The 24795-nt window shown below is 38.5% G+C and overlaps 1 protein-coding gene across 3 annotated transcripts in view; it reads left to right on the top strand.

Annotated features, from left to right (window-relative positions):
• The window catches only part of SMYD3 (SET and MYND domain containing 3), a 379637-nt gene that overhangs the window by 330357 nt on the left and 24485 nt on the right, over window positions 1-24795 (top strand). For all 3 annotated transcript variants that reach the window (XM_083830359.1, XM_083830360.1, XM_083830361.1), the window contains one exon: window positions 305-479. In XM_083830359.1, the coding sequence (XP_083686485.1) occupies window positions 305-479 (175 nt within the window). The remainder of the gene's footprint in view (window positions 1-304; window positions 480-24795) is intronic.

The following is a 24795-nucleotide window of genomic DNA, read 5'->3' as shown; positions in this document are numbered from 1 at the left end:
GCTAAAAAAATGTAACATTTTTAGTTTGTTAGATATTAAAATATCCTTTCATTTTGTCTTTTTTCTTTTACCTCTTATTCTTGAAATACTGCCTTTAGCAGTTATTCTGCTAAGTATAAACAAAGCATAGTTACCTAAGCTTTCCACTTATGAGTTCAAGTATGTTTTCAAGAATTGAAGCAGTCTGGAGTGATGGCAGCTTTTTTAATCTTAATGCCCTGTAGCTCCCACTCCTTCCCAACAACATTTAGGATTTGTATTTTTGTTTGGTTAAAGATATTTCTTTAACTAAGGCCAATAACAGAGTGGGAGCAGGTTCTGGCAAGATGTCAGAGTCTCTTGAGCAGCGACACGGGTCCTCTTCCAGACACAAATATCTACCAGCTGAAAATGCTCGACTGCGCCATGGATGCCTGCATCAACCTTGAAGCCTGGGAACAAGCTTTGTGTTATGGCAGCAGGACTCTAGGACCATACAGGTAAGAGATGCAGTGGGTTCAACTGTTTTCAAAGATGGGCATGTGTATCAGGGGGCGTCTAATTGCATGCAAATAGGGTTTTTCTGAGTCTGATGGCCTTTCTTTGGTACGTAAGGATGCTGTAGAAGATCCCTTGAAATTGATTGGAGCTTGGATCTGTAGTGTAACTTTGGTCATTTACTGGAGATAGGGCAGGTGTTTCCTGCTTTGGTCTGTTTGCCCTGTTTTAAAAGCTCTGTGATGCAAGTCTTTGGATTCTGGATATTTAATTTGTAACTAAATGTAAACCTGTGCTGAATCTTCATATATAATGTCATGGATATAATGTCATTCATGCATGAATGTTCGTTCTTGGGAAGCTATTTGTCAGAGTATCCATTTCTTCTCTTAGGTTTTGCTACACCACGTACAACAATGTGTGCTGCTGTGAATATCAACATTTCACATTTTACATATTTTCCCTAATCAAACCAGGCTTCCATCAGCATGCATTATTTTGCCTGAGGAAATTTCATCTGGCAGCCTGTTTCTGAATGAAACTCTGGGCAGTAGTTGAGAAACAGCACAGTGTTTCAGAGCCTTCACCATAATGTAATTAGTAAGAAATCTGCATGTGCTCTGCTCCACCAGTGCTGCAAGAAGCTGTATGCTCATAGCCACTATTACTTCTCATACACAAGGCCATGAGTGCCTACAAATTCTCACATTTCTTCAGGGTGAAATTCACATCATGCGTGTCCCACTTAACCTTTTAAACAGGGCTAATGTAGTACTGCAGCAGTACATGCTTCCTGCCAGCCTTCTACCATGTGGCACGCTCCAGATGAGCAGAGTAGCCTGCCTGTTTAAGTGTTCCCTTATTTAAAAACAATATATATATAAGAAAAACACTTGTTTTTTATTTTATAGCTTGTTAACTCAGTTCTTCAAAACGAACACTGAGGATTTTTCTACAGACATTTAAGAGAGCAGAGTGCAGTGAAACCAAGCGCAGTTTTACCGGATAATTTAATAAAGGTTTCTCTGTTTTGCCTACTGAAGTGTACTGTAGTTTTCAAGCTGTTAATGCAGAAGTTTGGAGATGAAGGAAAGGGTTTGACTTTGTGCATCGAATTAGTATCTCTTAGGGAATGCTATTGGCATGAGACACTTGACCTTTTTTGCACCTTGAAGAACTTGTCCTTATTCTCCCTTCATCTAAAAGCATTATTTAAGAGAGATTTTCACTTTTAGTTTTCTCTTTATACCCTAAAGTCATCACCACAAGCTTTGACAAACCTGAAACAAAATCCTCAGTTTCTCATTACAACAAATTGCGCCCTAAGCAGCAGGATAGCAAATCCTAGGAAATCTTTTGGGATGCATTGAATTTCTCCTGTTGAATCAATCTACTGCTTGGCTGCTCCTGCAGTTCCATTATAGCTATCTATTTTCCTTTCCTCAACTCTGGAAAAAATATTCATGGTGCTCTCCACAGGGTATCACCTGAGATTTCTAGAAGTCCATATAAATAGGAAATCATTGTTAAAACTTTAAAGCTCAGGAGAATTGGTCAAAAACAATTTTAATTTCAGGTAATGTGTTTATTGTTCATTTTCCATTTCTTTAGCAGCAGGGTTGATTTTCAGTGCTGTGTGACGCCTTGTATCGTAATGCATGCTTTCATTGTGATGGTTGCTGATTTTTTTTCCGAATCATCCACTTCATTAACTGGTGGAGACAGATGGTTAAACTGCATAAAACTGGTTTGTCATACTGAATACCTACCTCTGTATTTTAGGTAGTGACAATGACATTTTATGAGGAACATTGTTTAGGCATATATATGGCTATCAAAACGAAAAGATGCCTCGTCTTTTTGTGCTGATCCATAATTGTCCATTATTTGTTAAAACCTATGACATGTACTTTCACTGAATATTCTAAGCCAAGTGTATCTACACAGCTTTTCTTGTAAATGTCACAGTAATTGTCTGTCTGTCCAAGAGCCTTAACAAAAGCTGAGGCATTTGCCTAAGTGAAAGCTGCCCCACATCAGAGTCAACACTCAGCAGCTTGCTAAAATAAACTTCCTTTCAAAAATCCTCTAACCACAAAATAACAGAATATCAGCAAGAGGTGTTACATGGTTTTGTCATGTCTCAGCACATTCACACTCTAGGCTGACTGCTGCTTATGAAGACTCAGATTAAGAGACACTGACCTTAGCAGACTTCTCTTAGGTTACCTCTGGGGAAGGACCCCCTAAATTGCAAAGAAGTCATTTATGTTCTGGGGATTTGGTTTGGGGGTTTTATTGTTTTTCTTTTCCCTTTATCTCGAGTATCCGGTGCTCATACTGCAAACAGTGGCAGTATGCATCTGTTATAAAACTCTGCTCAATGTCCTCAGAGACATGAGAACTAGAGAGAAATGTAGTAGCAAAGTGACACCATGGGTCTTCTGGGTTCATGAAGCAGAGCTGATGGGGTGAAGGTGTGCTGCCTCTCTGGGCATCTGTGGCATCAGGTCTGGGGAGATTCTGGTGCAGAGAGGACAGACACCTCTCCTTCTTTTCTGCACTGCTCATAAGCTCTGGCTGAACTTAAAGGTAGTGTGCAAGTCCCACTAATTCTCAGACGGGATGTTTTAATTAGCAGCCCTTCATCTCCTGTGCTGCAGCATGAGGAGTTACTGGAGGGCTCTAGCATTAAGGAGAGGAAATTCCTTCCTTTCACCCCATAGAGAGAGTTGTGCAGAAGCACTGTTGTCTTTTCCCCCAGGCAGCCTCGCACATCTTTCCCCCTCCAACCTCCCTCTGCTGAGTTAGCACCGACACAGGGCTTGTGCTGATGTGGCTGTTCTGCTTCTGGATGGGAGGGAGCTGGGTAGGTGCGAGCATCACACTTTTCTGTTAGATGTGCATCGTTTGTCTGCTCTTCTCACTCCTTCTGTTCTCCATCCCTTCCAGCAACATTCTGCAGTATTGACTTACCTGACCTGTCTTCAGTGATTGACGTGTTTCAGGGAACAGGGAAGACAGTCCCCATTAACACAACTTCAGATTATTTTGCAAAGGGTTGGGTTTAAGAACAGTGGCTGGGATGTTCTTTTTCAGAATATTTCTCACTCCCCCAAACTACTCATACAAATAAGGTAGGTCACAACAAGGCTCAGGGTATATTCTGAGAACATAGCTGAGTTTTTACTGTGTGAATGAAATGTCAGCCAGGAATTTTTGATTTAGAATTCTATCAGTAGACATGATGGATGGTAGTCTCTAAGTCTGTGAACTTCAATCAAAAGGTAGATTAAAAATTAATGGTTGCTACAATATCTTTTCCATGACTCATGATTTTGTAAAAAAATAAAATTTAAAATGGCAAAAATAGCTGTAGAACCTAATATTCTCGGAAGGGGCTCTCAACCTATTTTTTCTTTTTCAAATGCTCTCCAATAAAGAGCCTGATTTTCTTTTTGTCTAATTTTCCCCCCTTTTTGAAATATGTTTTGCAAAAACATCTCTGCTCTTACAGGTTAGTGTTTTATAATAGACACATTATATATGCAATGACTGAGGATATATATTTTTTTCATCTTTAGCTGTGATATATGGTTCTTTACTGAGCTGAAAAGACTCCCAAGTACTGGCTAGTTCTGAGACACCTTACTTGAATTTACATTTCTTCTGAAAGTTGGAGTACCTAGAAAACTAACATACATACCCCCACCCCACCCCCCAAAAGTAAAAAAGACCTGAGCTGCAGTGATAGATAGGACCACTGGGGGATGCTAATGCTTAAGGGTTAAGATCTAGATTCAGCACCAATTGGCACCCTGTTTGTGGGAGGCCCTTCGGGACTTGTGCATGGCTGGCAAATTTCTGAACCTATAGATAGGAGTAAGTCACTGACCAAAGTTCAGTGTTTTAATCATAAAAAAATCAGTAGTAAACATACCTCTTCCTTCTGGGATCACCTGAGAGAGAGGGAGACAAAAATGTGAAGGTGGAGAAAGCAGTTTAGAGGAAGAATGAAACAAAGAGCAGAAATAATAAAATTTAGCCCCGCTTTATTTTATGGGGTTTTACAAAGTGGCATTCGTCCCTAACATTTAGAGCAACATGTGTGGAAAAAAAAAAGAGAAAGATCTTGCCAAAGAACTGTAAGACATTAAAAACAGAATTTAGGTGAGAATCTGAAGTGCTGGGGTATCCTTTTTTTCCATTGTCTAAATACATAACCATGAATTAAGATTTGGGAATTGATAGGTGGTTCATCAATGTTTCCATCATTTTATCATCTAGAGATAGTAAAAAGGCCAAGTAAACATCAAGGGTTTGCAGAAGCAAGAATGAAGTACATTTGCGAAAAGAATAGGTTGTGTCTGTGCAAAGGTGCAAGGCTGGGAGCATCACAGCTGATCAGAACCTCAAAGGGCTATTGCTAGAAAACGAATGAAGAGCACCACACAGCCTTGGTGTACCTTCAAGGTAAGGAAATCAACAGAGGGAAGGGAGAGCTTGATAGCGATAAACTGCTAAAGCTCGAGAAATGATGGACAGCACTGGGAGCGGAGTGCCTCTCCACTTTGCTTTCTTTCCAGGTTATTGATAGCAGGTCACTGTTTAGTGAGTTCGTGCTCAGTAAGTTATATGAAATTAGCTGGCACTATTAGCATAAATCATCGGAAGCCAAACTGTCTTTACAAGCCACCACAGCTCAAGAAGCCGTTAGATATCCTAATGAGAGACCATTAATGTTGTGAGTTATCTTTGTAGTCGAAGAAACACATTCTTCACCTCTGTGACTGTTTGTTAAGACTGTTTCTTAAACAGCTTCGTTGCTGTAAAGTTTTCCTAACAGTGCCCAGTCAGTAGCTCTATATATGTATGTTGGTACTTTCAAACTTCAGTTTATGCTTCTACTTTCAGTTTTACTTTCTAGTTTCACCTTTCACTTACGTAAACATCAGTGTCTCCTAGTGTAATTCAGGCCTCCCAGTGCACAGTACTCTGCATATTGTCATCTTACACAGGTTTCCAAAAATGTAGGATGTGTTTGAACATTTACATCATTTGTATGATCACTGTATTTGTTGCTATTTTATTTCCTAAAAAAGGAGGTAACACAGGTCTCACGGTAAAATTTCATGTTGCATCCTTGTTATTTTAGTGAGAAACTGAAAGGTAGCTTGTCTTCTGGAGAAGTTTGGGTAACTCTTGTGCAGATCTGGAAGGACAAAAATATAAAACCCATGAAAACTCTAAATTCTAGTTGGTGCGTTTTGTTGGCTATCTGGTTAGTAAAACCTAGTATACATTGAAGAGTGTATTGTCTCTTGGTAATCTTAGGTAATTCTCCCAAAAGACAGCTTTTTGTAGCAATATTTGCATAATTTCTGTCTTCATTGTACCTGTTTTACAGATAAACAGGGAGCATGCTTGTCCATGGCCTGACATCTCTAGGGATCTCTTGAAGTACCTCAGCAGTCCACTCCTACCCTCCATTCCTCTCTACTTCCTCCCCACCACAGCCCTCTAATCCCAACAGCCTTACACAAAAATGAAAGAAATGTTTTATGTCTGAAGTCTGGTGCCTAAGTTATCTATGTCCCGATCAACCCATTTCCCACATAGGAAATGGATTTTCTGGTTTGCTGCTTGCTGGCTACCTATGTCTGCATAGCACCACTACCTTTGATGCTTTGGTTCTTTTCTAGTTGTTTTTCTTGTATCCTTCCATTACAACATTACAACCATTTGTTTTCCCCCAAAGTGAAACTCAGACATGTAAACCTCATTAACTTCTATAATGGCAAGCTCCAATTAGTGCTCCACCGTCTACCTTTCTCCATTTTCATGTGTGTGCATGAGGTAAAATTTCTTACGATTGTCTCCAGTCATGCCAGCTATTTTTTCAGACATAATTTAGATATCTTTAGGTTGTCCAATATACTCTATCACATATGAGAAGTTCATCAACATCGCTGTTAATTTGAAGTGCCTCGTCCAGTGTACGTAACATTTCTAATCAGGTAGCCTAAGACTATTTCTTAAATGGCTTTATTGCTGCAAGGTTTTCCTCACAGTGCTCAGCCGGTAGCTTTGTATACGTATACTGGTTCTTTCAAGCTTGAGTTTAAGCTTCTAGTTTGTTTTAGTTTCTAGTTTCACCTTTCACTTACACTAAGAGCTATTTGAACCTGAATTTTGCTGGTTGTGATCTTAGTGAACTGAATTACAGTTTCCTAGAGTTGCATTTTTCTCTGACTCAGGTGTTGATTTCTCTGTCTCTCACCTGGCATTTCCAAGATATTTTAAGACAACTCTTGAAAGAACTGTGTTCTCTGTCAATGATAACTTCATCTGTAAAGATTTTCTTTTGGCATTGCTGGATCTCTTTTAGATTAAAATGTTAGATCATTTAGAGCTTCATGCTTTATCTAGAATAAGCTAATTCAATCCTAGCTGATCTGCCTATGAGAACTGAAAGATTCAGTGTGTTTTTGTAGCCCTTAAGTGGGAATGCTTGGTATCTTTGTTTTGTAATCAAAGGATCTCTTCTTTTTGTACTTGCAATTTATTTTATGCAGTCCTTGCTAGAGTTCTTTTCATTAGTCTGCTGGCTGTTACACACCAATTAAAGGACAAAAGTGGCAAGAATAAAAGTGAATATTAGACATTAGTTGTACTACTATCTCTAGTATACTCACCTACAAATGCATGAGCAAGTGTTACAAAGACCTGTGTGCTCTGAAAAAATGCAGCTTAGTTTTTCAGCTGGAAAAATCTGGAGGAAGATATTTGGGAATTCACATATTTTGTATGAACATTGGTGAGAGGAAAAGGGGGAAGCTGATGGTATCCAGATTCTAAAAAATAGGTTTGGTTAGAACCTGAGCTGAAGTGAGATTGGGAAGTGATATCAAGGGAATAATTAACAGGTAAAAATAGATACATGTGAAGCATATCTGGAGTTTTAGATTGCTTTGATGGTAGCTGAGCATTGTTTTGAAAAAGCTATTTTAGAGACAGAAGTGGTGAAAAACGAAGACAAAGGGGAGGGGAATCATTAGAAAAGAAAGATAAACTTACAGTACTATCTCTGAAAGAATCAAAAAAAAAAAGAGGGGGCATGCAAAAAGTAGCAGTAGAGAAGGTGTAAGGAACAATGCATTCTCTAGGGAGAGAATTAGGAAGAGGCTGATTTTAGTCATAAAATATCTATTTCTTTTTTGAGTAAGTTGTCAATTTGAGTTGAGGAAGCAGAGACTGGAGTCTTGGCAATACTCCTAAGGAGGAAATCAATTAAAAAATCCTAGTAGCAGAGATGTGAAAGTTGGCGAAAAAGGAAAATTGTAGTATTTAAGTAAGAAAACATCCTAATCAACCTTACAGTAAAGGTTGAGAAAACTGAAAAGCAATACTTTTTATTTGAAAAAGTGGAAATATCACTGAAAAGGAAAAACACAATTATGAGGGAAGGAAGGGGACAGGAGCAGTAGATAAGAGGAGCACAGATATTGAAGAACATAGAGGTCTATTTAAAGGGTGAAACAATGAGATTGGCAGGGGAAGACTGATGGAAAGATGGTGCTTTGAAGAGGGGTGTGCAGTGTTGAAAAATTGAAGGAAGTATTGTCAAACGAGAACCAGGTTAAAGAGTGATCAGATTCCTGGTGGGATGGTCCATCCAACAGGGAAAACAGAGAGTGAGGGTCGGAGAGGTTCTGCAGCAAAATAGGTGAGCTGGGTGAAGCTGAAGTTTCCCAGTCTGATACTGATAGGAAAGGAAGAGAAGAAAATTGAACATCCACGTGAGAGGAAAAGGTAAATTATTGCAATGAGCAAATCCTAAAGGCCACACAAATGCTGATGTGACAGTAGACCAGAAGTTCACAGACTCTTGGATTTACCACTTATCGAGGGAAAGAGCTAAAATGTAAAAGATCTGATTAGGAATATATTGACTGGATGTCTCTGAAAACTAGAAATATCTTTATCTTCAGGTGCTGTGTTTGCTAAATTACCTTGGTTAATAGTTCATACGTATTTCCACCATGCCAAATCTCTGTGAGCTCTATTTCTCTTGATCTAGTCAAAGGCTGTTAGTCAGTTTTCCTTGTCCTCATAAAAACATAAAATCCAGTCATCCCACACCGGGAGCATCTCAAGGTATCATAAGTAGTTCAAAGTTACCTAGTTGTGATATAAGGAGTGACACAGCTGAATTAGAGTAACACTTTGCCTAATATAATTGGCAGTAGGATTGTGCTATAGAGGACTGCTCAAAAAAACGATGAGAATATTGGCTGCTATGTGAAAGCTAGTTGCATTTTCTCATAAATACAACAGATCCTGACCTTCAGAAATGTAGTCAATGTCTAATCTCCTTACTTCTCTGCACATCTAAATCTTGGATTATACAATTTAGAGTGAAAGGGATGACAGGGATGTGATGTGACCTTATGCTCACCTGCAGAACTCTTGTGTATGTATTCCTTTGGTTGCCATCAAAGCTGCTTCTTCCTTTCTTTTCTTTCATTTCTTATAGAACATCTTTCTCCTTTTGGCCAGAACCCCAGACACTGCTGATATCTAACCCTAAAATATCTGCTGAGCCCTAGATAGTCCATTTCCATGGTTAAACAGGTGATTCAGTGCTTCTCGTCTCCGCCCCTCCTTTTCCACCTCCTCCCCGCCCACAGATGCCCTACTCTTCCTCTGAGTACACTGGAAGATCTTTTCTCTCTTTCAGTGTATCATTTCATCATCAAGAAACACATGGACACCTGAGCCACCTTTAGTAATGTGACTTTGAAGATGAAAGTATGATGGAAGAAACAGAAAGCAAACGTCTGTGGGTAGAGAGCTGAACAAAGACAGTAACTGATTATAAATGTTGGAAGGATGACAAAAGATTTAGCACTGCTAAGGAAAACTGCTCTGAGAAATAGAAAGTAGGCTGCCCGAAGGATCATCAAAGATGACAAAAGTGAGAGTATGATAAATATATCAGAGAGAAAAAAATCACCTGGAGAAAATTATGCAAGTCTACTAGTGAAAAATAAAAAAATGTTTTACAAACACAGTAAGGTCATCTTGGAAAACTGAGGAATGCAATGCACACATGACCACTAAAGGGAGAGAGGAAAGAGTATAAGCAACAAAAGGACAATTAGAAGGAGCACAGAAATATCAAAATTAGAGAGGAAAACCATTCCATTTAAAATCTCCCATCATCACAGAAGGTAAAAAAGAGAGAGGGCAAAGAAAATGGATACTGACAGAGTTGCAAATACTTTCCTAGGAGGAAAATCAGCTTTCTCTAGCAGTGCAGTATGCTCTTGGAAGATATGGTTGATGGGCTGCCAGAAGTGAAGATAAAGTTCTGGAATCAAAGTATGTTCATTACAGCAACATCATGAATACATTTCCATATTAATTCAGGTATGTTGAACGATGCACACCAAGGATTTAATGTGCTTTTAAGGCTGGCCAGCGTTTCAGAAGTCTTCTGAAAACTGGCAAAAGTGACAGCCAACAAGTAGAAGCATACTAAACCTGGTCTTTCTAGTTGATTCATTGTTGATGAACTAGAACAGAGAAAGAGAAAATAGAATCTTTTCATGCAGTAGTGTGTTTGGCAGACTTTGAAAAATTGAATTAGATCCTACATTACTACAAAACAAAAGGCTCAGTATATACAGTCATAAAAAGGGAAAGCATTTAAGAGATTAATTTTCTTGTCATAGAAGGAATTTGCAAGATTTTTCATAGCGTTGTTTGGAGAACTTTGCTTTAGACAGTGGCACAAAATACATTTTTTAAAAATGTTTATGTAAATATGACTGAATATCTTCCTTGGGAAGAATTGAAAATTGCTGTATGTTGTATTGTCTGAGATGTTCTGAAACACAGACATCGTGTCCAATGAAACACAATGTAGCTCCTCAAATCTTACAAAATTCACACAAAAAAAGGTATGACCAGGGGAGTGTTCTGCTAGTTAGTTGCTTGCTCTCATGACAATAGCTAGAGATAAGTTATCTTAGAAATTTGTCTCAGTACTGCACCAGAGTTAAAGCCCTCTATTTTTCAAGGGATTTCAAAATGTGTAACCAAGTTGAGTAACGTTAACTCTACCAATTCAACATCTCAGAATTTTGAGATGTAAAGCAGGTTTACGTGCTTGCAGTGAGATAACATCCTGAACGCATACTCAAGCTTTATCTGTTTCTGCCTATCTGGATTCAGTTCATCTGTGTATTGTCTTGCTGGCATGTTTGCAGTGCAGGTGAGCTCTACCAATACTGGATATTTATCAAGAGATGCTATCAAATTGTGCAAGTTTGCTTGTGCCAGTGGAAAGAAAGAGAGACAGGGGAGTAACAAAAGATCATTTTCCTCCAACAAAGCATCAACACACAGCTGTGAAACAAATAAAAGTATGCTGGCTTTCAGTAAAAAAAATGATAATTTTCTTAAGTACTCTATGCTTTCGACCCACTGGAGTGCTTTGAGAGCAACATTGTCCTGGGGAAGTGCTTGCGTCTTCTGATGCCTTGAAGAGATCAAGGAAGTACAATGGCTATATGCCTCTGATGGGTTAAACTGTGCCTATCAATTAACAACCAAGTCCAGATTTCGAAGTGGAGAATGGCTCTTCCCCTCCTGTTTGCAGTGACAAGGACTGTCACAATGCATGAACATTCTTAAAACACTAGGGATAGAGCATTTAATCCATCCAGTGATACTAACAAAGACCCACAGCAGATTGTACTCAGACCCTGCTAAGTTAAATGAGGAAAATGTGACATCAGATTTGCTGATAAACAAACAGGGAAAAAGCTCAATAGAAATCAGTGGTGGTTTGTGGACTCTGACTTCAATGAAGGCCTCAGCAACATAAAGTTTGGTGGCATAAGGCTTTCGCTGTTGGTGATAATGGTGTGGTGTATATCATGGGGGTTGGAGGGAGTTCTGTCTGGTTAGGGAGTCAAGCACTAAGTTTTCTGCTCTACCACCTAAGGTCAGAACTAGACAAATATTTTCCAGGTTTCAACCATTAAAAACTATTTGAATGTGGAAGAAAATTTACTCACAATTTCTCTGATATTCACCATTGATATTCTGTCACTTCTTTTTTTGCCCTATTTTTAAACATAAGACCAGGTCAGGTTCTTGACTGTTCTGAACTGATTGAACTTGTTTTATATCACTTAAGGATGTAAAAGATTCTCCATGAAACTCTACCTTTCTCTGAGGCACAAGGGCAAATACTCGGGACATATTTTCATGTTTGCATATACTGCTTCCATGTGTCAGTTTTTCTTGCTATTGCTGCTACCTAGCTAAGTAAATTCACAATTAACAGGATTGCTGGTGACTTTAGTAGGGGTAGCTGTATTTTGATTCACTTTTGTTGCTGCTGGTTTTTATATCTGCCCATTCTTGCAGTCATTTTATCAAGATCTCTTTGTAATGGCTTATTTCAAACAAATGTAGACATTCTTAAGCTATACATCATGCATTCCAGTAAATAACACAAGCCTTCGGCCACTTCTGAATGTGCCTCAAATGGCTCATCTCTACCTGCCAGGGCTACCCTTTGGCAAATTTCTGCTTGGTTTTGTTTAACTGAGGTTTACAAAAGTGATTTGATTACCAGGGTCTTTGGCAGTGCTAGTGACAGCAATGGCTTACAGAGAGATACCTTAGACTGTTCCTGAAACAAAGTTAGTGCGTTGTATTCAATACAATAACACTACCCCAACTTGTGATTAAGTGCTTAGTGAGTTCCATTTCCTTATAAGAACATGTGTAAGAACCCAAGAATGTATGCCACAAGTGAACTAAGCATCAATCTGTCAGCAGCTTAAGTGTGTTTGGGATAGTGCAATGGAAATATGCAGTACAGTGACACAGTGTTGTTCTCTGGGAACCGTTTAAGAGCAGATGGAACCTGTAAAATAGACTGATTCATGAAAGTGTACAGCTTCTATCAGATTTGTTGGATGCTTCCTTGATTTAACCTAAATAAACACAGGCCACATATGCTTGCATTTTCAGTAACGTGCCAGTAGCTGCAGGTGGGGCACCCAACATTAATATGGTACACAGAACTTCATCAGGGAAAGACTTTTACTTAAAAGGTGTGCTTACTTCCTAGAATAGTGAGATGGGTAAACAGTACAGTACCTTTTTTGAAATATCCTGAGGAACTGAGAAAAAAGATTGGGGATTCTTCAACATAAAGAAATTAGATGCTGGAGTCTCATTCCAGCTCAATGGAAAATTAACTCTATTGTAGGCATCTCTTAAAATTCTAGCATCCAATAACATCTATAAAAATGAGGTAGGGTTCTACAGAAATGACAATACAAGTCTGTAACATTTAAGAGAAAAAGGTTAAGCATCCTACCGATCTGTTGAAGCACACTGTAAAATCCTGCAGACAATGGATACAGCTGCAAGTATATATATAAGGGAGATGTTACATTCATGCCCTTAAAGAAGACTTTCTGAGCAACATCCCTTGCTAATCAGAAGAAATAATAAGCACTATATCAAGAACTGGGAAGACCATTATATTTGTGCAAAGCACCGCCAGAGTCACCACTTTATGGATTTTGAGTTGCATGTCATTGTGGCTGTTACAGTGGTTTAGTTCTGGTGTTCCAAAATCTGCACCAAGTTGAACCTTGGGATGGAATTTGCAGACAGCCTACATTGACAGTTATCTCACTATTTTCTACTGAACTAAATCAGCTTAATAACTGAAACATAAGAAAGGCTAGGTTTTCAGTTTTGGTGGGGTTTCTTTGGTCAGTTGTTTTTTTTGTTTGTTTGTTTGTTTTTAAATCAATAAAGTCAATGCGTCTCCAGAATTAAAAGAAGGAAAAAAAAAAAAAAACGGATGTGGATATCTAATGTCTTGTATTCTGTGTAATGCAGTATTTTTGTACCCCAGCATAGATCTTGTTTCAGCGCATTTCAAGAAATTTGCCTGGGGTGAGTGGAGTAAGAAATAATACAAAAAATGTTTCTCTGGAAATCTAATTCTATTTGTGTGATTTTTATATGCTGTAATCTTCAGTTAAATTTAGAACTACTTTTTATATATCCTTCAGAGTACAGTATATAATTTTGATTGACCTAGTTTGCACATGCATGCTTTTGAAAGTCTCAGTAAAGTTTTTACCTCTACAAACCTAAATGAATCTTGATAATGCAAAGTAGTATGGCAAAACCTGTATAGATGAAAAAAAAAACCACCACCACCAACATAAAACAAAGACTAACCAACAACCCTGCCCAAGCCCCTTCAGTTTTCCCAGCAATAGTGTAGCATGCATATTATTTCTGCCCTGAACATAGGAGAGAATAACAAGGGTAAGGGACATGCTGAATGAATGCCATTTATTGTCCAAGTAAGTGCTTGGTCTTGCAGTGACCACAAAGAAGTTAAAGATATTTTGGCCTCAGCGATGCTTCTGTCTTTGTGTTGTCCATGCCTTTGTTTGTTAGCGCTAATTAGCAACTTCCATAAAGACAGATTGCAAGCATATGAAGTTCCTACAAGTTTAAAGAAGTTAAGAGGCCAGATAAACAGTACCTATAAAGAGAGAGAAAAGTTTGAGGCCAGGTTCAAATCTATCACCAGACACCAAAAAGTTCACCTAGCAAGGAGCTGTTTTTAATATCCCTGTCATGGGAAGAAGCTTCATAAATATCTTACTATGGTAGCAAGCCACAAAGAGTTTGGTAAATTCTGGTGCTCCCACAACTACTTGAATTCTGCTGCTCATTCTGCTGCTCACCTCCGTGACACAGGTATGGGAAGAAGCTAAGCACTTCCTCACCCACTTGGGCAAAGGGAGAAGGTATAATGAAGGTGAAAGAGAGCCATAAGTAGTAGCTGACATATTTATTTATTCTGAAGCCCATGTTTCTCTAAGAAATGATGTCATCAGAGTTCAATATCTGCATTTTACAGGCATGGTACTCCATGATATGGCATCTCAGTGAATGCTTTAGATTAACAGAATTTGCACAGTATCAGTGGAAACGTTTGCTTTCCTTCCTGCTTTTTGTGCTACAGAACTGTTGTTGATTTGGTTCATTTATTTTGTGTCATTTTTAATGTCTAGCGCAGAAATATGTCTACACTAAAAATCACGGGAAAATTTTAAAAGCAAAGAAGATCCTGAATCCTGTCTGCAGCTTCAGACATTTTTTTTCACATAACTTGAACATAAGAGAAAAAAAAAAAAGTCATTGCCTACATAGCAGCCCTTACTGCACTTGAAGGACAGAGTTTGTCAAGTCTGCATTCCTTTATATGTCAGAGTAAACACAATCTTTGGTTAAAGTGTTTGGATAAAAATCAAAGCCATCAGGTAGAATCCCTGGCACTGATGTAGTCATTGGCTAAATTCTCTTGGCTTCGTTAAGGCTAGAGTTTCATCTGTTGGGTTGGTCTTAGATCTGTAGCCAACTTGTGGATGAGTCACATGGAAGTGTCCCCAGTATCTTCAGAGCTGTCAAGTCTCATACACTGGATAGGAAACTCGCTCGTCTGACCTCCCCCTCGTACTCCCTACCCCTGGTGCAGTGGCTGTTGCTTGTCTCCAACTCTGTGTCTGTCGCATCCAACAGTGAGGATCCCTGGGAAAAGTCAGCTGGAGTAATTTATTGCCAGATGATACATTATCCAGCAGCAATGCACTGACGGGTCCTCGTCTCTCATGTGCCTGAAAGCACAGACAATCACACGCTCATACCCCCATCATCCGATGCATGAATCTTGTGTGTGTGGATTCTGTGGCATTTCTCTTCTTCATTTTTTTGGCTAAGGACACTTGCATAAATTGAAGACCTTATTCTCTTTCATCTACATCATTTTTAAATTAGTAAACAGCTCTGGAAGCAAGAGAGATGTAGATATGGCTCGTTCACTCTAAGAGTTTTTGTTGTGATATGTTGACAGATGTTTCTAATTCTGCCTGAGTTCAGTGAAGCATCGTCTGCTTTTTAATTTTATTGTGCCCACGTTTTGCATTTTTACTTTATTCTCAACAGTTGAAGCTATCTGCTTTTCACAGTCTTATGGAGATTACAAATTATTTTATCATGTAAGCCAGGTAAAGCAGGGATTTAGAAAGCAAAGATAAGATTTCATGAGGCATCAGTAGAATGTTCTTCACTGTGTAACACACCCTTTTCTGCTAAGCAAAAGGGTTTCAGATAATGCAAAGAAAAATGCATTATCAAATCTTTTTTATATTTATCTTCCTGTAAGTTAGCAACAGTGAAGAAAATACTAAGGGAGAGTTCAGGGAAATAAAAAGGAAAGATGGAATTAAAAATTTTGAAACTCTTCATTCTGTGTGTTCTTCAAGAGCACATTGTGCAGTATTAGGAGTTATCATAGGTTATGGAATTTATCCAAATGGCAGTCCTTAATAAAGTGGTAAGTAGGTACTTGAGTAACATTTCTCAGAAACTTCTTTACGGAGAGATTATGTGGGGCCAAAACCATCTGATGATTGTATATCAAGTTTGGTGAAGATTGATACTTGCATGACTGTTGCCCTCATCTATACCGTTTCACAGCTTTTGACTTTCACTGACTTCATTACAGTGACTCTCGATTTCAAAGTATTTTAAAAGAGAAGCCAAAGAGATGTTGGTGGATGAGAGAGACCAGAGGTAACAATAGCGTCTAATGTGAAGTGATAGAGAAGTGGAATGAGTGTAGACTGTAAGTCTAAATAGTGAAAATAAACCTAGCCTCTGGCTGACGCTGGCAATGAATTTCGTAATGAAAGTGTTGCGGATGGCTCATCATGGTCTGAAGAAGCAAGTCTTGATTTATGTACTGCCTTGCTTTTAATAGCTGCTACTGTTGGTCCTTCTCTAGTGTGAAAATGTCACTAATTTTGTACATGATCTGCCTTCTGTATCACTGCACGTTGCCCTGTTTCAGTCCTGACAACACCTTATACATGCTCATTGGCCAAGCTACCATCAACAGTGAACTTTCCACCAATACAAATCATACACGTGACCTCATCTGTTATCTGTATAAGATGCATCTAGACCTGTAAGTGTTTAATAAGAATAATATGTTATTTAAGAAAAAAACAAACATTATTAAATAGACATACTTTATAGAATGTTGTCTGGTTTATTCTCGTCTTGAAGACAGCTTGCTAACAACAGTCTCTCAGGAGATCTGTTTTTCTTCTTTACATTTAAATGTTTGCCTTTTGTAAGCCACAGATTTCCCTGAAGCGTTATCCATAAATGTACAAGCATACGGAAAAGTTGGCTGCAGACATGTGCAATGAGCATATTGGAAACTTGCAGTCTGTGGACTCTTCAGATCAAAGGATTTCAGAGTGTAGTGCTCAGGCCAGCTCAGTATATTCCTAGTAGCCTCCCGCTGCTTGTTAATGTCCTTGTTGAAGGACTGTACAACAGTCCTTCATACTAGCTGTGAGCAACACCAGGACAAGTTCTGGCTATGAGAAGATCAGGGTAGTGGCCTGTCAGCTCTACCAGAAAAATATCACCAACGTGCTCTAAAAATTCAGGAGATGTGCTCAGCAGATTCAATCTCTGAGCAAATTCCTGTAGACAATGAGCCGTATTCTACTTTAATGCATATTGGCTTCACTCTAGCATAACTCTGGTGACTTGTTATGAGTTCATAATTTGTACATTCGTAGCTCTAAAGAGCTGTAGCAACAAATGTTATGCTAGTGTGCTTAGAGGCATGCTGGCGCTGAACAAGTGACTTGTTCACTGGCCTCCAGAACTAAGGGAGCTATTTTTCCATTAGATTTTTGTCTCTAACTGACTTTTTGTGCTGATTGACTGAATGATAGCTGTGCTGCATTGTTCACGCACTGCTTATTACACATCAGAGAATTCACACTAGAGAGTCAGCATAATGTTTTTTGTACACGGTTGGAGAATTTACAGCATTTTTCCTGCATGCATTCCTTCATACCTAACTCAAGCCAAGCTCACACCATGTTCTTTACCTTGGGGAAAGCAGTATTGGTATCCTTCTCTTTTTTTTCTTTTTTTTTCTTTTTTTTTTTTTTTCAAAGTACTAAAACATCTTTGAGATTTCTACTCCACACCAAATCTAGTTGAAATTGGCCAGTGGATTCAAAACCTACTAGAGAAGAACTGACAGACAGATGATGGCTTCATAAATCGTGTTATCAGGCTGAAAAGGGATTCTTTTCCTAAGCTGTCACAGGAGGTCAGCCAGCAGGTCAGGGAAGGACAGGCTAACAATAAGATAGAGTATGACCAGACCTTTCCTTGGACAGCCTGGCTGCTGGTGGGTATAAGTGATATGTTACTAGCTCCCGCATAATCTTGGTTTTATCCTGGAACTATGAGAAGGAGGAGTTTTAATGAGGGATTTGCTGAAAGCTAATGAAGTAGTTTTATGGATGCTTACAGGAAGCTTCTTAAAGGTATGAAGAGCAGTTTGAGAGGAAATATAGCAAGGAAAAATGGAAACCTTAAACTCAGAAGGGATGCTTGTCTTATTAGTGTAAGCAAGCAATAACTATTGAGTGTCTCAGTTTGTTAGGTGCCCTGGTACTGATTAGAGAGCTTTACCGGTGGCAGTGGAGCATCAACTTCTTCTTTTCAAAGACAGTTTTGCAGCTTCCGAATCTCCAGAAGTTACTCACTCTGCCACCTGCTTGGACACTTATTTCTCCATCTCACATAACACCAAATGCCATCCTCCTATTTCACCACTTTCCTCAGGACACCCACTCCCAACCCTTCCCAGCTACAAGCATGAACTTTCATTTCCAAATGCAAGCATTTTTCTCTTAGAAAGTAAGCTACAAATGACAAGCTTCCTGCCTCTATGTTTACCACAAAATACTATGTCTACTTCCCCAGCCCAGGTGGTGCCCCTGCTGCAGACAATATTCACCTTTGGATGCTTTCCCAACATTTAAAATTGTGGTATTTGATTCATGGGAAAGACCCTTGCATAACCCAAAGCCATCCTAAAGGGACCCCACCCTGGGAATTGCTGCATTAGGATATATCACCATCCTGCATTTTGTAGTTCCCGGTAACAATTTTTCAGAAGTTGTGTGTGTGCCAATCCCACACAACACGACTGAACTCAGCCAGAGGTTAAGGGCCTCCATCCCTGATGCCAGAATTGGGCCTCAACAAAGCAAATTATGACTAGAGCTGAGCAAGCAAAAACTAACAACGAATTTCTTTCCCAAATTCACTTCTTCTTTGCCCTCAGATCAGCCATGAGCAGGCTTCCAGTTTTCTCAGATTTATTTCTAGTGTAGTTCTTTCAACAAATGCAGTTCAGAATATTTCACTTCGTGACTGTATTGTGAATCTTTAAAACCTAAAGCTCAGGTCTTTAGCTCTCGGGTAAAATGCTTCCTTCCACACTAGCTGAGCATTAAGATACTTCCAGCCAAGCACTGACATTAACAAATAGAGATAATGCTTCAGCAAGTTTCTGCACAAGTACAAACCCATCTCGGAATCCTTGTTAATGGCTTTAATTATGGGAACCAAGTTTTAACTTACAAAATTCACACATATGAGTGGAATATGCATGCTATGAATATTTATTTTGGTAGAATTCAAGTTGTTAAGGACTGTGAAACAAAATCAGGGGCCTGATATATTCAGTTTAAAATGCAAGGAAATGCATTCATCTTGATAGCAAAGAACTCAGTATTTTGTGCTGTTTCTAGCACACTTCTGAAATTAGGAGAAAAAAGAAGCAATGCATATGTTTCCAGATGGCTGTTTAGATGGTCAAATACTGCAAATGTTTGCAAGAAGTTTTAATTTTTTGTGTGTGACTACAAATGAACACTATCTGTAGAAGATTTACCCATATGGTCTAGCTTACTGTATGGTCTAGATTACAGAGCTAACTTATGTCTCTTCTGTGTTCCCACACTTCCTGAGCGGTTACTGACTTCCCTGAGCTATATAAGTTACTCCATCTAGTCGATTCATTCTGCAACATAGACAAGAACATAGTAATTGCTGTCTGTTTGTGCTGGATCCAGTGTCACTACTAGCAGCAATGATTAGAGTCAAAATCCAGCTGTTCAAAATATCTTAGTTAACTTGTGGGTGAGGTCAGGGTGGTATAGAAACCTTCTTTCAAAATCACAAAACCTGATGCTAGACCTGAGAGAGTGGTTTTGTTCACCAGTTGCACTGACTACCGTGCAGGATCGCAGACTCAGGTATATTTTGTTAGCCTATCGGCCTAAGAAGAGGGAACTGGTCATGTGCAAGGATATTCATGACCCTGTGCAGGAGGGCTGACAATGGCTATTGTCTGTTCACTAAAAAGAGCAGTGGGAGATGAGATACAGGGAATGTTCCAGGAAGGAGCATTTTGCATTTTCATTCAGGTGTTTAAAGATCCATGAAAGTCTGCTGTTAGAGGCAGTATGAATTTCCTATCCCACCTTTCAGGTTTATCTTTTTCTCTTTGTCTCGGCAGCTCACCTCAGAGAGGTGTTTTGGATTGGGCTCATTCCCTCTCCCAAATTTGTTTTACGCTACTCTCTTCTCGTCTGACTCCAGCCTGTTTATCTTCATTTCTTTGACTCCTCTCTCTACACCATAGTAAAGAAGAGTTGAGGGGAGGGGCAGGTAGTATTTTTGTAATTTCTTTTCCTTTTTTCCCCCCATCACCTTGGCAACCTAATATACAAATGTCATCACTGGTGGCCTCTCCTTTTACTACAGTCCTCCTTCTAGTAGCTTCTGTGGAGAAAGGATGAGGACATCTTTTCTCCAAGGAAGTGGTTGTCCCTGACAAACAAATTCTTCCTTTCAGAAACTGTCATTCCTACAACCAAGGTATCAGCAGATCTTTCCTGTCTTCCAAGGTGAGAGAGGGGAACCACCTTCCTTACCCTGCTCCGGCAATGCAGGAATGAGGAAAATAATCATCCTGATGGAGCTTGGTTGCTTTATTCCAAGTGGACAGATGAGCACTTGGTTAGAGGGAACTGAAGCTTTGTGAGCACATGGTTCAAGACTCATTAATTTCTGTGGGCTTTGGAAGTGGTTGTCACAAGGTATTACTTCACTACGGCCTACACATTTCACACCCTAACTGTCTGCAGACTGCCACATACTAAAAGAACAGTTTCAAGAAAGACATTGTTGGAGAGTAGCTTACCTATGTTACTTTTCTCCAGCATCTACATCCCCAGGTTTATCTGCTGTCTTGATGGGGGGAGGGGGAGATATTTAGCATACAAAAGGATTTCTTGTGCTATAGTTGCTTAGTCCATTAAATCAAGTCTTGGCGTATGCTGAATCCCTGTAGATTATATGCATTTTTCGCCTTTATTTAAATAGCCATCAGCCCCCATGGAACTATACTTTCTGGCTATCCTTTGTATTACTATGGAAACTTAGGATATGGATGATGCAACAAATGCTACCGTAGTGTTGCTGTTGGTTTGCAGCAATTGTGTGTGTGCTTCGGTGGATGATGGAGGGTTAACTGTGTTCCCCTGTGGTACGTGCTTTCTTATGAGTTTTCAGAGTTTTTTTATAAAGCTCTTTTCTTTTTACCTCTTTCATCTATTTGTTGTGTATGCCCACATGACCTCCTGAAAATACAAACACACTCTTCTATTTGCAGAGCCCATTATCAGCCTTGTCTTTAGCCTCATGATAAAGGTCAAGTAGATTAGTTAGGGAGGCTCTTGCCTTTCTAAATCCATGTTGGTTATCTCCTTTTAGATAATTACTATCCATGTACTTCTCTAACATGCCCCAGGGTATAGTTTCCATTCCTTGAATACTGCAAGGTTAAATTCATCTACTTTTGACACATTTTGCTTTGTTTCAGCTCTGCTAACTGTTTTAATGCCAGTGCTTTCATGATTAGTCATCTTGGACAGGGGAAATAGAGTAAGTGCTTAGAAAGAATATTATTCTCCAATGCAAATCCTCTAAGAAATACTTGTGGTACAGCAGCTAATGTTTTGGATTTCTCATGTAAGTTCTTCAGCCATCCATGCTCTAATCTCTTCCTTCAGCATTGTATTGCCTATGCAACTTCATGCTGTGTACAGAAAACCCGTGGGAATAAAGGAGCACAACAGTAAGAACAAGATGACTAATATTAACCTCCCTGTAACCTCTAGTCAGACTTAAAAATGCCACTGAAACATTGAGGCTTTTGAGGTTCTCATTTTAAAGAATAATATTCTGCTTTTAAGAAGCCAACATTTCATGCCTTTCAGAAAAAAAAAAAAAGAAAGAAAGAAAATAAAAGAAGAAAATAAAATAAAAAAAAAAGATACCATAGCAGGTTTCTTGTATTTTACACTCTGTCTTCATTAATAATAATTGCAACAGAAACTTGAGGGATTTAAAAAATACCTATACATGCAAGATGCATCTCAAAATTACTTGCTTCCAGTGAATATCCTTTATCTACTGAATAATCAAGCTCAATAACTGTGCTTTAATAGGTGCTTTATCCATAGTTAAACATGTGCCTTTTGCCTGGTTTTCATTACCACTCTTCATCACAACAGGACATTTAAAATGCTATATAGGATAGTATGGCAAAAGCAGTATGGAGAAAATACGGCATTCCTTTCAAGATCTTTCCTCTGGAATCTTCAAATGAAAATACCTGTCTCATTTAAACTTTCAGTATAATAATGATTGCTGATGTGATAACAAAGTGGGAGCTTTTTGATATTTTGGCTCTGACAGTTCTCTATCTTTAGGAGCCGAATGTTTTCCTGTGTGGTATATCTTTTCAGCAAAGCAGTGGTGAAGATTTATCACAGTGAGCAACACTGGTTCTTCATCCCCAAATATTTTATATTGGGCACTGTGTGACTATTTCACTAGTTAACGTCTCTTTTATAAATCAGAAAACATTATAATAATATTTTATAAAATTATCTACATCACTGTGCCTGGTACAGATCTTTCAAAGATAAAATTTCCTCATCTAGTGCTATTAGATAGCTAGAGTGCTATTTACATTTGTAACTAATGTTCATTTGTAACTAATGCATGTATCCTGTGGTCAAACAAATCTATTACATTAAGCAACACGAAGCTTCACACATATGTTTTCCTTCCATCCTCTTTTCCATGACTAATGATTTCTTCATATCACATGCTTTCTGTTCTTGCTAATTCCCCAGCGGTGTGCCATAGTATGTATTGAATTAAATAATTCAGCTTTAATCTTATACTTAGAAAGCTCTCCTGTGCTTGAGGTCAGCATGAACAAAAGATATTGGGGCCAAAAATGAAGACATGTTGTTTTTCCTCAGTTTTTTCATAAATTTAAAGAGAAACCCTTTTAAATGTGTTTTTTTTTCTCAGTTATGAGAATATTTAAACACTACAGAGACTTTGTCAACATATTGCCATTTTGCATGCTGCTCAGATGCCACAGTATGTGGGATATTTTATAAAAGCCAGATGAGACTGCAGTGTATCCAGATTAACATTTCTCATTGTCTATACACCTTTTAATAAAATCCTTCAAAAGGTATGTTTTTGTTCATAAGGGTTTCTCTATAAATGCAATATTCTGTGCTACTCCTGAATGATTGCAACTTCTCTGTAGATGGAAATGTGGTAAATATTGCAATATACAAAATATTTTTCAAATGCTAAAGCTCTAACCTTGTAAAACAAAGAAGCAACCTTGAGTCAGCTGGGCAAGAGTTTTTTTAGCAGTTTAATGTAGCAGAACTCGACCAAAGGGGTAAATTTTTGCTTTAGTTTTCCACTGATGTGAACACTGCAGCTGCATTTGTGTTTCCATATTCATTACTGCTAGTGTTCCTCCTGGATTATGACTGATCCAGAAGAATTCGAATCCTTGTTTGATTTTTTTAGTTGTTTTTTTTTTTTTTTTAATTTTGGTAGAAACAGACAGAAAGAATACTCATGGCAGCCATTATTTCTTTCCACAATTTGCTGGAAGTGGCAGAAGCTATTAAAAAAATGAAGGCATACATATCTCATGCTATTCAGCTAACTGGTAATTAAAGTGCAATTAAATTTTTCATGGTGTAGATTGTGTCTCTTTTCCAAAGAAATTAGAAGCTGTGGCCCTTTGAGAATTGTGTTCTTTGTCAATAGGCGTTTACTGCTACAGCATTTATTAAATGTAATCATTGATGAAGTTTGAATATTCAACATACTTATAGGAGGAAGTTTGCAGTTAGTTGGCTTCTCTTTTGGAATTGTGGTGTTCCTATAGAAATGCATTGTCCTGAAGCTTCCCATCTGTGTTAAAGATTAGTAAATTACAAGCAAAATTAATCACTTTGTCTCTCCATTTCAATTTGGAGAGTCAAAGTGTGGTGCAAATTGCCCCCACAGTTAGGGAGTGAATCAGCATGATGGATACCTGAACCCATAAGGTCATCTTGAATTATTAATCCTGGGGAATAGTCAGCAGAGCGAGCTAGGTATTCTGAATTTCCTCCTCAAGGAGACCTGGACTCTGCACTGACTATACTATGAACACGTGAAAATTAAGCTTCCCATTTGGGCATCAAAAGTTAGATGCCTATAAGCTGATAACATGAATATACTATCAGATAAATCCTATAGTACCAGATAAATCCTACTCTTACTGCTATGTGAAAGTTTCTAAAGTCTTGTTCAAGTATAGGAGCAGAACTGAGTATTTGCTATTTTGAACCAACTGCAGATAACTCTAGAAAGGATTTAGACACGTGGGCAAGGCCTGCAGAAGTCAACTAAGCAGCCGTTTAGGCACTTCTTTTAAATCCTTTCCTGAACAGAGATGGAATTAATGCTTAAAAGCTTAGATGTGCAGTGTAACGCGTGCTATAATGGCATGAAATGACTGCAGAGCTCAGTCTGAAAAATAGATGGACAGAAGAAAAAGTTTCTCAAAAAAATCCAGAGGTAAGGGTGACTAGAGGATACAAATATGAAGCAACTTTGATATTTTGGCAATTTGATACAAGAGGAAACAAAAGAAGAAACAGAGAAAAATGCACGGAAATGAAGTTTAAAAAAAAAAAAAAGGTGTCTCAATTCTGGTACCATGAGTAGATCAAATAGGATCCAACAGAGGAAAGTCCAGTGGAACACAAAGCCTCAGTTCTGTAGTGTTATCAGTGTGAATTCCACACCTGAAGTAACTGTTTTTTCCAACAGGAGTTACAAGGAAAATTTTTCCACTGGATTTTTTTTCATAATTTAGTATGGATCCAAGTAATTGAATACTTGTCAAAATGCTTCATATTTCAAATA

Source organism: Anser anser (assembly GCF_964211835.1).
Source record: "Anser anser genome assembly, chromosome: 3".
Classification (NCBI taxonomy): Eukaryota; Metazoa; Chordata; class Aves; order Anseriformes; family Anatidae; genus Anser; species Anser anser.
Note: the sequence above shows the minus strand (reverse complement) of the source record. Positions and strands in the feature narration are given on the sequence as shown.